Source organism: Cotesia glomerata, linkage group LG8 (genome assembly GCF_020080835.1).
Source record: "Cotesia glomerata isolate CgM1 linkage group LG8, MPM_Cglom_v2.3, whole genome shotgun sequence".
NCBI classification, from domain to species: domain Eukaryota; kingdom Metazoa; phylum Arthropoda; class Insecta; order Hymenoptera; family Braconidae; genus Cotesia; species Cotesia glomerata.
In genome coordinates this window covers 4378495-4391696 of record NC_058165.1, presented here as the reverse complement: position 1 = coordinate 4391696, position 13202 = coordinate 4378495, and the positions used below count along the sequence as shown (strand labels likewise).

Below are 13202 nucleotides of genomic sequence, written 5' to 3'. Positions count from 1 at the left end.
AGATATGATATATTTTTTCAACCTGGATCAAGTGTAGCTTTCTGCATAATTAAAAATTTCTCGATTTATTGACCGGAATGACTTTCAAAAATGAGCAAGTAAAGCCAGAATAGAATGTCTCTCCTGCAATTTAACCAGTTTTATTTTGGTAAGATGTCTCGAAAAGAAAGATAGGAGTGTCTGATGGGTATGTATGAGTCTGTCTGGGAAGCAGCAATTACTGAATAAAGCCAGTTAAGAGACATTTCCCAGGAAAGAAAGCTGGATTTGTTACTGGAAGAAAGAACTTGATCAACGATGTACACAGGCGTGTCTAGAGTCGCAATACAAGTTACCGGACACTGTCTTCACATCCACGAAAGTTCACAATACTACACTATATATCTTCATACACATAAGAAGAATATATGAGGGAGTGTAACATAAGCAGAAGTTCTTCAACTCATTGAGGAAGGCACGGTGCGTCCGGCGCAGTGACCTACTATCTTCGGTTCGGCGGCTATAGTCTCATTCTTTCTCTCTTTTCTACTCATTATCTTTTTTACTATACGCATATTACTGCCGTATGTGTAAATATTATATGTATTGTGATTTCTTTATTAATTATTATCTTACTAAATTTTATTTAACATACAATTAGTCTAATTTTAAACTTAAATTATCCAATTTAAAAAATTATGTAGTTTTTATTGTTAATTTTATGAAGATCCAAGCAAAGTAGTCAAATTTTTCAAACTTCCTGGAAATTTGTAGTTTCAATCTACGTAGGCTAATAATTAATAAAAAAATTAAAAAACAGTAGATTTCCGGGATATTTAATCAAATAATGAGGTTTGAAAATTGTAATTTTTACATGTAGGTAAATAGAGAATCCACCAGCCGTGTATTTGTTTAAGAATTTAATGCAATTAACAATTAACAATTAAAAAAATTTTTTCTGCCCTCCAGGCGGAAAGTGGCAACTTTCGGCCCGCTGCGCTAAACGAAATTGCCGCTTTCCGCCTCTGTCGGACAGAAAAATAGTATACAAACATATGGCAGGAATTAGTATATTACACACCTAGGGAAGTAAAGTAAGAAATGTCTCAGATCACATGTAATTGTTGGCCGAGGCGAAGCCGAGGTCAACAAACATGTGATCTGAGGCTTTCTTATTTACTTCCCGAGGAGTGTATACTATTTTTTTGTCCGACGAAGGCGGAAAGCGGCAACTTAGTTTAGCGCAGCGGGACGAAAGTTGCCACTTTCCGCCCGGAGGGCAAAAAAAATAATAAATATCTCAGATCACATATATGTCGACCTCGGCTTCGCCTCGGGCAACATATATGTGTTCTGAGACGTTTTTCATTTTCTTGCCACAGGTGTGTAATATACTATATTTTCATTGAATTTGATTGAAAAAATAATAAGCTTTCGATTAAAACAATAAAAAAAGTAGCTTTCCGAACGTATTACGGAGATATTTTATATTTTTTATGAAAAATCACTCGGAACTTCTGTTCTTTAAAGTCTTGTATTTGACTTGGCAACACCGCTTGCGCAGTTACTCGGCGCATAAGTAACCGCGGTTTTTTAAATGCTAGAAGATCTTAGTCATTTTAGTTAGACAGTGAACATAAATAAATTTCAAGATTAGGGACTTCTTTTTGTGTTGTCAAGTGTATACCGGTAATTCAGAGTGCTATATTTTTTATTAGCCAATGAAATGTTAATAATTATTTAATGAGTAAATTTTTCGGAAATTTCCTCAAAAATGTTATTAATTAATTTAAAAATCAATTTTAAAATGCATAACAAAAGTATTTCTACGTATTATTTTTTTATAGATATTTTTTACACTCGCAAGGTACTTGGATCTTATTAATGTCCGATAGATTTTTAAAATAATTGTATAAAGAAGATCAATTTTTATTTAATGTAAAATTTAAATATTTTTTTATTTTTGAACTCGATTTTTTGAAGGAATAAAATTGAGGGAAGTTTAGATTATAAATAAAATTGTTATTGACATAGTGTAATAATGTAATAAATTGCAGTATTACAAAAGCGGTTAAAAATACGCTAAATCTACGCTCCGCAGATCTTAACGATTGGCCGATCATTGAATTAGAAGCTTAATGAGTAACGGAGTAAGATTGTACTGAAGATTTTTTTTCGATCTACCAAACCGTAACACTAACCACGTAATTAATTAATAGATGATTTTTTGTTTTAAGCTATTTGTACCAATGAAATAAAAGGATTTATTTATCTATATTAAGAAAAAATTGGTTTTAGAAAAAATTAGCAATTAATTTGTTTTAAATTTTAAATAATTTTTAAGTTTTCACAATTGTTAAATTTTAACAAGTTTAAAATTTTAAACAAAGCAGAAAAAATAAAAATTTCACTTTTTTATTGAAAAAAATTTTTCTAGATTCGAGAAAAAACAATTTTAGACTAAAATTCACAAATTGTCTATTTAAATTTGTTTTTTTCCCGTCAAAAAAAATTTTTTTCAGCAAGAAAGTTACTGTGAGATTTTTAATTCTTCAGCTAAGAAATAAAATTGTTTAAAATTTTCAATAAATTAATTTATTTTCACATTTCTTATTCTTTCAATTTTTTTTTTTTTCAGTGTATTATTTTTAATTTTTGATAGTTAAAATTCGAATTAAAAAAAATTTGACGTTAATTTTAATTTTCTCCAATATTTACTATTATTATTTAATAAAAAAAAAAAATACGCACAAATATCAGTAGTAAAGGGAGTAATAAACTTAGCATCGTTCTTCGTATCGTCCTGCGTGTTCTTTCCATCGCCTATGAGTGTGTGATTTTCTGTAATTAAATAAAAACATTATTTTATTAATAACATCACTTTGTTTTTTTTTTTAATCTTAATTTTAACAGTAAATTTAGGAAATTTTTTATTTAATGTCACTTGTGTTTTTCAATTTTTAATTTAGCGATTTTTTCACAATCACTGTTATATCAGTTACACTATAAAACATTGAGAATTTTTGAACAAAATGCTATTATTTTATTTATATTAAATGTGTCATGCATATATCTACATAATTTAATTTAAATTGAATTATTAATTTTGAAAAAAAAAAATTTTTTTTACACAATTTTTTTTCTGTATTAAAAATTAAGTCGCTAATATTTAAAAATTATTTTTTAATAAATTCATGTTTAATTAAAAAAATTGACAAAATTTTTTTAACTTTAAAATTTATTTCTAAAAAAGAAAAAAATTATTTTTTAATAAATTCACGTTTAATTAAAAAATTAAAAAAATTTTTAAATTTCTTCAAAATTAAAAATTTCAAAAATTATTTTTTTGACCCAGTTTAAATAAAAATGTAAATTTGTCAATAAGTCACTCGTTAAATTATTTAAAGCTAAAAATAGATCTTTTAAATGAATAATTAAAAAAATAACATTTTGTTCTTCACATGTAAAAAAAAATCACTTGTAACAATAAAAAAAATTTTTCTATAGAAAAATCTACCTCACATATACGGCGGCAATTAAAAAAATGAATATTTAACCGAAAATAATCACTTAGTCACCCGCACAATGCAAAAAAAAAAAAAAAACAATTAACAAATCACGTTCGATCTCTTTCACAATTGAAAGCCTGACCTCGATCGATAAGACTCGGACCCCTGATAATTGTCGAGGCGACCGAGGGTGAGGATTTGTGGCCCGGAGTGATTGTCTTGGCCGGCGGGGACTGACTGAACGTGCGAGAGGGCTTCGATGAGCCTGAGAGCCGCGTCCTAGTGACCTACTGACGCCCTCGTCAGTTACGAGTATTCAGGTAAGGCCCAGAGCAGAATAAAGTAGAGGAACAACATTGCCCCACTATGCTGCTCCGTACCCATACCAGTAGTCTTATATGTATTTACGGACTGATCATCATCCGCATACGGCCTACGTCACCTACTGCCTTATGTTCTCCGCTCTTTTTGTTTTACATTAATTCCATTCCTTTTTTTTTTTTTTTTTTTTTTTTAACAGACAGCGCGTACAGGTGATATCAAAAAACTTACTTTTATTTTGATACTTTTCTTCCCGACTACTACTTAAAATTTTTCGGGAAGAGATTTTTGAATTTTGAACGGGGTAAAAAAATTTTGAGTCATTTAAAAGTGTTTTTAATGAAAATTAATTGAGCAGATATTTGATCATTTTAAAAATTTTTGTAACAAATAAAATATGACCCGAAAAAAATTATTTAAAAAATTGACATGTAGATATTGAAAAAAATAAAACATGCAATTTTTTTGTTAAATTAAATCAAAAAATTTTCAAGTGACGGCTAACTTTAATGTCATAATTTTTAACACAAAATTTTTTACTGTGTAAAGACTTTACTTAAATTTAACTTTTAATAAAAATTATAAAATTATATTATAAATTATAAAAATAATAAAAAATTTATTATAATTCACTGAGAAAAAATTTATTTTAAATAAAATGGGCATTTTTGGGAGTAAAAATTAAGTTGTTAAAAAATTTAAAACAATTTTATTTCTTAGCTGAAGAAATATAAAATTTTTTCACAATAATTTTCTTAATGAAAAAAAATTTTTAATATAGACTGTCTAAAAAAAATCGTCTTAAAAATGTCGTTTGTTTAATATCTTAAACGTGATACAAACCAAGACTACTTTAAGACTGCAATATTTTAGAGTGCGCTCTTTTTAAATTGAATTTGAAATTGTTTAAAAATTATTATCCGACAATTTTAAGACTTTTTTAAGACGCTCCGTTTTAATGTTTCTGGGCTTTGCCGCTGTGAACTCATCTTAAAATAGTCTTTAAAAATTTTTTTAAGACTGTTTAAAGAAGCACTATAATAATTTTTTGGAGCTCTGTCGCTGTGAGCTCATCTTAAAACAGTCTGAAAATTTTTTTAAGATTTTTTTAAGACTATTTTAAGATTTTCTTAAGACTATGTTAAAATTTTCTTAAGATTATTTTATGACGTTCCATAATAATGTGTCAGAGCTCTGTCGCTGTGAGCTCATCTTAAAATAATCTGAAAATCTTAAAAAAATTTTTAAAGACTAATTAAAACAGTGCGTCTTAAATGTCTTAAAATTGTCGATTAACAATTTTTTAATAATTTCAAATTCAATTAAAAAAAATCGTACTTAAAAATGTTGCAGTTAAAAACTCGCAGAATCGTCTAAAAATTAATTTTCATGCAAATTTGAGAACCAAATTTCAAAAATCTGCTCTCGGAATTTTATTTTGACGTCTTAAAATAGTCTTGGTTTGTGTCACGTTTAAGATTTTAAACAAACGACTTTTTTAAGACGATATTTATTTACAGTGGAGACAATTTACGAATTTTCATTCAAAATTTACTATTTCCTAAATCTAGAAAAATTTTTTTCAACAAGAAAATTACCGTGAGAAAAATTTAGATTTTTTTTCAGCTATAGCTGATAGAAGGATTTCTTAGTATTTAAGAAGATTTCTTTGTATTTAAGAAATCATTTCTTAAACATAATTTCTTAGTATTTAAAAAATATTTCTTAGTATTTAAGAAATATTTCTTAGTATTTAAAAAATATTTCTTAGTATTTTTATATAGATTTTATATATTTTTTATATATATTTTTCTTAGTTTTTTTTTTTATAAAAAATAAAATTGTTTTATTTTTTAAACAAATTATTTTTTTATTACATATTGTTAATTTTTATTTAAATAAATTTTTTTACTTAGTGTATTATTATTTAAAAATGCGATTTATTTTTAATTATAATTTTGAAAAATTTTTTTTAATGGTTTGTTATATATTCATGTAAAAATAATTAAAAATGAGCTCGAAAAAACAAATTACGCATGTTTAACTCGAGAGTGTAATAATTGATAAGATAATTATGTGTGTTAAAAAAGTTTGCCGGTAAAACTATAAGCAAAAATAAAAATATATTATGAAAATGAAATGACCTAGATCCTTACGCGACACCCGCATAACTATTGTAACTCCCGAACGTGATAGTAAGCGTGGAAATAACGAAACAACCTGTAAGATAACGCATGAAAGTGCAAGTAAATATTTTTTTACTATGCTCTATAAGACTACTTTAGTTATTATTTTCTTAATTGAAAAGTTACTTTAGCAATTTATATAATTTTTAAATTTAAAGTGTAACAATTTCTCTTTCACCGAAAAAATAAGTGACTTGCAGGAAAACAAAGGAAAAAAATCCATTGTTTACTTTTATTTTATTGTATGAAGATTCGGGCATTTTTATGCTTATTATCTGCTTTTATTCAGTATTCATGTTATGATAATTTGTTTTAACTTTTAAAATTTTTATTAACTCACTTGAAATTTTTCATTGATAAATATTTTTGTTTTTTATTAATTTTTCTTATAAAGTGTAAATTTTTTTCTACTTTATTTTTTATTTTTGAATTTTTAATAATAGTATCAAAAATTTTGTTTTTTCAATAAAATTATTTATAATTTTATTTTAAAGTAAAACAAAAATGAAAATTGGCTATATTTTTAGAAAAAAAACTAAAAACTTTTTAACAAATTTTAATAATTTTTATCTAATAGAAAAAATACGGGAAGTGTTTATTTGATTTATTTAAATCAAACATTATTTTTACAAAGTTGAATAAGACTTATAAAGAATTTGGTAAATTTAAAGAAATCCACGCGAAGTAATCAAATTTTTGAAATTTCCTGAAAATTTGTAAATTCAATTTACGTAGCCTAATAATTAATAAAAAAAATAAAAAACAGTAGGTTTCCGGGATATTTAATCAAATAATTAGGTTTAAAAATTTTAATTTTTACATGTAGGTAAATGGAGATTCCACCAGCCATTTATTTGATTAAGAATTTAATGCAATTAACGATTTAAAAAAAATTTTATTTTCATTGAGTTTGATTGAAAAAATTATAAGCTATCGATTGAAACAATAAAAAAAGTAGCTTTCCGAACGTATTACGGAGATATTTTATATTTTTTATGAAAAATCACTCGGAACATTCGTTCTTTAAAGTCTTGGATTTGACTTGGCAACACCGCTTGCGCAGTTACCTGGCGCGTAAGTAACCGCGGTTTTTTAAATGCTACAAGATCTTGGTCATTTTAGTTAGACAGTAAACATAAATAAATTTTAAGATTAGGGAACTTTTGCGGTGTTGTCAAGTGTATACCGGTAATTTAGAGTGCTATATTTTTTATTAGTCAATTAAATGTTAACTAGCAATCTTGCAGTCACTATGTGACTGCTGTGGCCTGTGAACTATAAATAAATGAAATTTTGCTTTATTAAATAATGCATTTTGTTAAATTGCATTGTACTTTTTTAACTATTGACGTTTTTAAAGATATAAGTTCATCCCGAAGTTACACTTATCAAGAGCTTTCATTTGAGTACCCACATGCATTTTGATATATTTTTCATATATACATATATATAAATATATAAAATATATGAAAAATTGATGTGGGTACTCGAATGAAAGGTCTTGATGAGTGTAACATCGGAATGAGCTTATGTCTTTAAAAATGTCAATAGTTCACAAGATATTTCTTAAATTGCACTGTAGTTTCTTAACTATTGACGTTTTCGAAGATATAAGCTCATACCGATGTTACACTCATCGAGAGCTTTCATTTGAGTACCCACATGCATTTTGATATATTTTTCATATATACATATATATATAAATATATAAAATATATGAAAAATTGATGTGGGTACTCAAATAAAAGGTCTCGATGAGTATAACATCGGAATAAGCTTATATATTTAAAAATGTCAATAGTTCACAAGATACAAGGTTATTTCTTAATTATATATCTAGAGATAGAGCATTTTTGAATGCAGCCTAAATACTCATCATCATAAATTGACTATTGACGAGAATGATATGAAACCATGAAAAGACACAACTGTGCGTCGTCTTTTCCAACGATACCAAATTTAACCACAAAAACCCATTTTATCATACAAAAACACTGGCCATAAAACTTTGCTTATTTTCTTAATAATATAGATAATTATTTAATGAGTAAATTTTTCGGAAATTTCCTCAAAAATTTTATTAATTAATTTATTTAGTAATTAATTTAAGCAATTTATTTAATACTTGATTATAACTTTATAATAATTAAAAAATTCTATAAACTTTTCTATAATTTTTTTAATTTAATATTTAAATAGAAAAAAATTTTTTGAGAGCTTTATAAAACTTCCGAACAATTTCTTCCCAAGATTAAATTTAAATAAAATTTAAATACCTCACAACATACTTTACTGCATTGAAAGACCTATTATATAAATGTGACTTGTTATTTAAACATCATTATTAACATCTTTTAACTGACACTTGAATAGATAACAAACATAATAAGACTCTTAAAGATTAAAATCAAATTATAATCGGACTTTCTCGGCCTCTTTTTTATACACAATTGGTTTATAAGCTACTGTTACACTTAAGATCTTGATAATCCAAATAAAAAAAATTAGGAAATCGGTTGACCCTAAAGGCCATCCCTGCAACTTCCCGCTAACTCCATACCTAAATGCTCAACATTTCACTTATTTTGTTTTTGAGCTCTTCGAGCTCAAAAGTACAATTTCTGTGTTATTTTGAGTTCTCCGAGCTCAAAGAGATAGCTTCTTTATACTTTTGAGCTCTTCGCGCTCAAAAGTCTGATAGAAGTTTGATAAAACACTATTTTTTGAATTTTCAAACCGCAATAACTTTTGAATGAATGAACCCATTTTTACGCGGTTGGTAGCATTCGACGCAGTTTTTGAAACCTTATAACGGATTTTTAATTTTAAATCGATCGAACGGGAAATTTCGAAGTAATTCCAAAAAAACGCTTTTTTTGGAAATTTTTCGTTTTTGATAATTCTCGAACGAATCAACCGATTTTGACGGGACTGGTGGCAATCGACGTGGTTTTTTAAATTTAAGAGCGGAATAGTTTTTGGAATTGATCGGAGCAACCGTTTAGAAATTATTCCAAAAAAACGATTTTTTGAAAATTTTATTTTTGAGATTTCTCAAAATCTAGCGAACCGAATTGATTCAAATTTTCACGAAATTTAATGGCAATGATACTCTTTAGATCGCCACCTATTTTGATCCGATCGGTCAAGCCGTTCAAAAGATAAGAAGTTTACACACACACACACACACACACACAGCCGCATGGACACCATCGCGGAAATAGTCAGGAAAGCTTCCTGTGACCTTAAAACGTCGAGATCTGATGAAAACTCGATTTTCGCAAAACGGGGTGAAACCAATAACTTCCCGAATTTTGAAAATCTACGATTTTCTTAGCGGGAAGTTAAAAATACTAATAAAAATTTCCATCGAAATTTTATGAATGATTTAAATCGGATATCGTATTAATAATTGACTACTCTCTCAGATGAAGCTTGGACTATCGGGATAGGAGAAAGCGCCCCAAAATATCTCCCAAAGACGAATAAATGAGTTCAAGGCCTATGAGTCTTGATTTCTCATGCGGAAGTGATCAGAATGTTTCACCAAAGACGAAATTAAAGAATTCGAAAAGAGAAAGATTAGAGACCCAATTCCTAAAATTTGTTCTCAATACCTGAATTTCAAATTTTACACCGTGACGGTTTTTTTTTTTTTTTTAATATATTTTAAGTAAACGTTATATTTATTCTTGCTTGTTGCGACCTTCACTCTTTCGATTTTCAGTGACAAAAAATCGTGACCGGCAGTTTGTTTGTTTGGAACAAGAAAGTAATTATCCACATTGTGACTCATCAGGATTAAAATATCATTCTTATTCTAGTTAAGACTCAATAATGCGGTAAAACGTTTTATGGCTTTTTTTATAATGATAAAAAAAGTTAAAATGGAAAAGTGATGGACTTAAATTAGATTTATGGAACTGAGAAAGTTTTAGATTCACGGTAAGATTAAGTTCAGTGTCTTTAATCACAATTACTCTAATTTTTGTTTTCTCTCTAATGATTTACAACTATTTTAAATAATTACACACTTTTAATTAAACTGTCTATTATTTTTTTTTGAAAAATCGGCTGCTCAATTTTAAAACACAGTAACTGCAAAATTTTTACACCTGATTTTTTCTAGTATTGTTGCATTTTTTTTTATAACATTTAGACCTCAATTTCAAATATTTTTTCTTAAAAATATTCATATTCAAGTATTTTCTATTCACAAATCAAATTTTTCATCAATTTGGTGGGCAAACTTTTTTTTAATAAGAAAAATTGAAAAAAATTTTTAAATGTTAGTTACTGTGTTTTGAAATTGGTCAGCCGAAATGTTAGTTTAGGTTTTTAGGAGATCCAAGTACCATAATATGAAGAATATCTTTTAAAAAAAATACGTAGAAATACTTTTGTTATGCATTTTAAAATTAATTTTTAAATTAATTAATAACATTCTTGAGGGAATTTCCGAAAAATTTACTCATTAAATAATTATTAACATTTCATTGGCTAATAAAAAATATAGCACTCTGAATTACCGGTATACACTTGACAACACAAAAAGAAGTCCCTAATCTTGAAATTTATTTATGTTCACTGTCTAACTAAAATGACTAAGATCTTCTAGCATTTAAAAAACCGCGGTTACTTATGCGCCGAGTAACTGCGCAAGCGGTGTTGCCAAGTCAAATACAAGACTTTAAAGAATGGAAGTTCTGAGTGATTTTTCATAAAAAATATAAAATATCTCCGTAATACGTTCGGAAAGCTACTTTTTTTATTGTTTTAATCGAAAGCTTATTATTTTTTCAATCAAATTCAATGAAAATAAAATTTTTTTTAAATCGTTAATTGCATTAAATTCTTAATCAAATAAACGGCTGGTGGAATCTCCATTTACCTACATGTAAAAATTAAAATTTTTAAACCTAATTATTTGATTAAATATCCCGGAAACCTACTGTTTTTTATTTTTTTTATTAATTATTAGGCTACGTAGATTAAATTTACAAATTTTCAGGAAGTTTTAAAAATTTGACTACTTTGTGTGGATTTGAAAATCAGAGAGTGAAAAAATTTAGTTTTTTAACACATGTTAATATACACTGAGAGAAATAATTTATTTAAAAAAAACTAAGCAATTAATTTGTTTAAAATTTTATTTCTTAGCGGAAAAAATAAAAGAATTATTGCACTTAGAAGGATTTTTTTTTATATTTACTAAGCTTTACTAACTGTTAATAAATGATTTTTTAACATCATAGGATTTAATAAATATTTATTAACAGTTAATAAATTATTCATTAAATACTATTTATTAAATGGTAATAAGTATTTGTTAACAGTTAACAAATATTTATTAACAGTTAATAAGTAATTTATTAAGTACAATTTATTAACTGTTAACAAATATTTATTTAAAATAAAAAGCAAAAATAGCAATTTCCTTTTCACACTTTTTATAACTCTATAGCTGGAATATATGATAATAATAAAATTCACTAAATAAATTAACGTTTTTAATATTTTAAAATATAAAAGATATTTATGAGCTGTGATAGAATTTGGTATTTTACAATAAACGTTATTATAATGTAATATAATTAATGCAAATAATTTATAAAGCTGATTTTTGTTTATAAGTAATCTTGATATCATATGACATTGCAAGCGAAACAAATTCACTCAAAAAAATATTTATTAACTGTTAATAAATATTCGTTAACTATTAATAAATACACGGAAAGAAAATTGAAGGAGTTTTTACTATTTTACAATTGTAATTTTTACTAAATAAAATAGTAACGGTAGACTATACTTCTCATTTAGTAATTTTTACGATCTACTATTGTAAATTTTATCCAACAAATAAGACTAGCAAGAGTTCTAAAAAGTCGAATACTATAGAGCAAATTATACAATATGTGTTTGTGAACTTTACAATTCAACTATTGTAAAAATTCACAGTTGGTTTTTTTAAAAGAAATATTAGGGAGGGAGAGAGATAGAAGGTTGGACTAATTGGTACCTGTACAGTAATCGAAAAAAGAAGCCGACTTTTTCGTGCTATCTGGGATTCGAACCCAGAACTCTGTGTTGGCAGCCAGAGACTCTCCCTTTACGCTATCCGAGGTAAACTAAGACCCACATCCTTTAACATTTACATAAACTCGGAGTCTAGAGCTGTGCACGGCCATCACTCACATTAATTGAGAAACATTCCAATTCAACTATTGTAAAATTTGCTATAGTTCTATTGGATAGATACAGAGGCAGCACTGGAAATTTTCATCTCTTACTTTTTACAATAGTAATATCGTATTTTTTCATGAATAAATAGTATTTTTTCTTTTAAAATATTTGACAATTAATAGTAATAAAAGTATAGTCCAGCTTTACAATAGTTGTATCGTAATTTTTCCCAGAAATTTTTTCCCGTGTACTTATTAACTATTAATAAATGTACTTTCCTCCCAAATAAATATTTATTGAATGTTAAAAAATATTTATAAAAATTTAATAAATTAAATAATTGTCTTCAAATAAATTAAATTATTAATAGTTAATGAATCCTTCTATCAGTGCAGATACCACAAGTGTAAAATGCCTCTTACAAAGTCTTATTTAATTTGAGTAGTTGATTTTTTTATGCAAAGTTGCACTGAAAAAAGTGAGTCAGAGATGAATTTTCAAAGTTTTTTATTAATTATTACAATCACATGCTCTGAATCTGTACTTTTAATTACGCAAAATATTTAATATGTCATTTATTTTCATCACCTAAATTTTTATTGAAATCTGAAGGTAACTTTTTGTAAAATAAAATAAAAACTGCAATTTTTCATAAGACAATGCTTAACTCTAAAATTTTAAATGGTAAATATTTTTTGAGTGATTCTCTTGAGCTTTTCTAAAATTTAGTGGGCTTATTATCTTGCTATAATTTACTAATACGTCAAATTTCATAAAATTCTGAACGGTAAATCTCTAACCGAGGGTCCTAACTTAATAAAAAGTAATCAAAATGTTTATAAAAAGTAATTTAGAGATAAAATTAACTAACTAAATGAGTAAGACTCAATCTTTTTACAACAAATAGTTCATGCATTAATTTTTAATAAAAAATTTGGTAATATCACATGAATAGCTTCAACTCTACGAAAAATTGACCGATTCGAAAAATTTATTTTTGATTACAGTTTTAATTTTCTACTAT

At 26.3% G+C, this 13202-nt stretch overlaps 1 protein-coding gene across 2 annotated transcripts in view; it reads right to left on the bottom strand.

Moving 5' to 3' along the window:
* The window catches only part of LOC123270570, a 38293-nt gene that overhangs the window by 19226 nt on the left and 5865 nt on the right, over positions 1-13202 (bottom strand). Inside the window, exons 1-2 of one of the 2 annotated variants that reach the window (XM_044736690.1) lie at positions 3497-3780; positions 2731-2820 (exon numbers count right to left, since the gene is read on the bottom strand). In XM_044736690.1, the coding sequence (XP_044592625.1) occupies positions 2731-2799 (69 nt within the window). In that variant the 5' untranslated portion in view covers positions 2800-2820; positions 3497-3780. Of the gene's footprint in view, positions 1-2730; positions 2821-3496; positions 3781-13202 lie in introns of those variants that run through there. The other variant, XM_044736689.1, reaches the window with a different exon arrangement.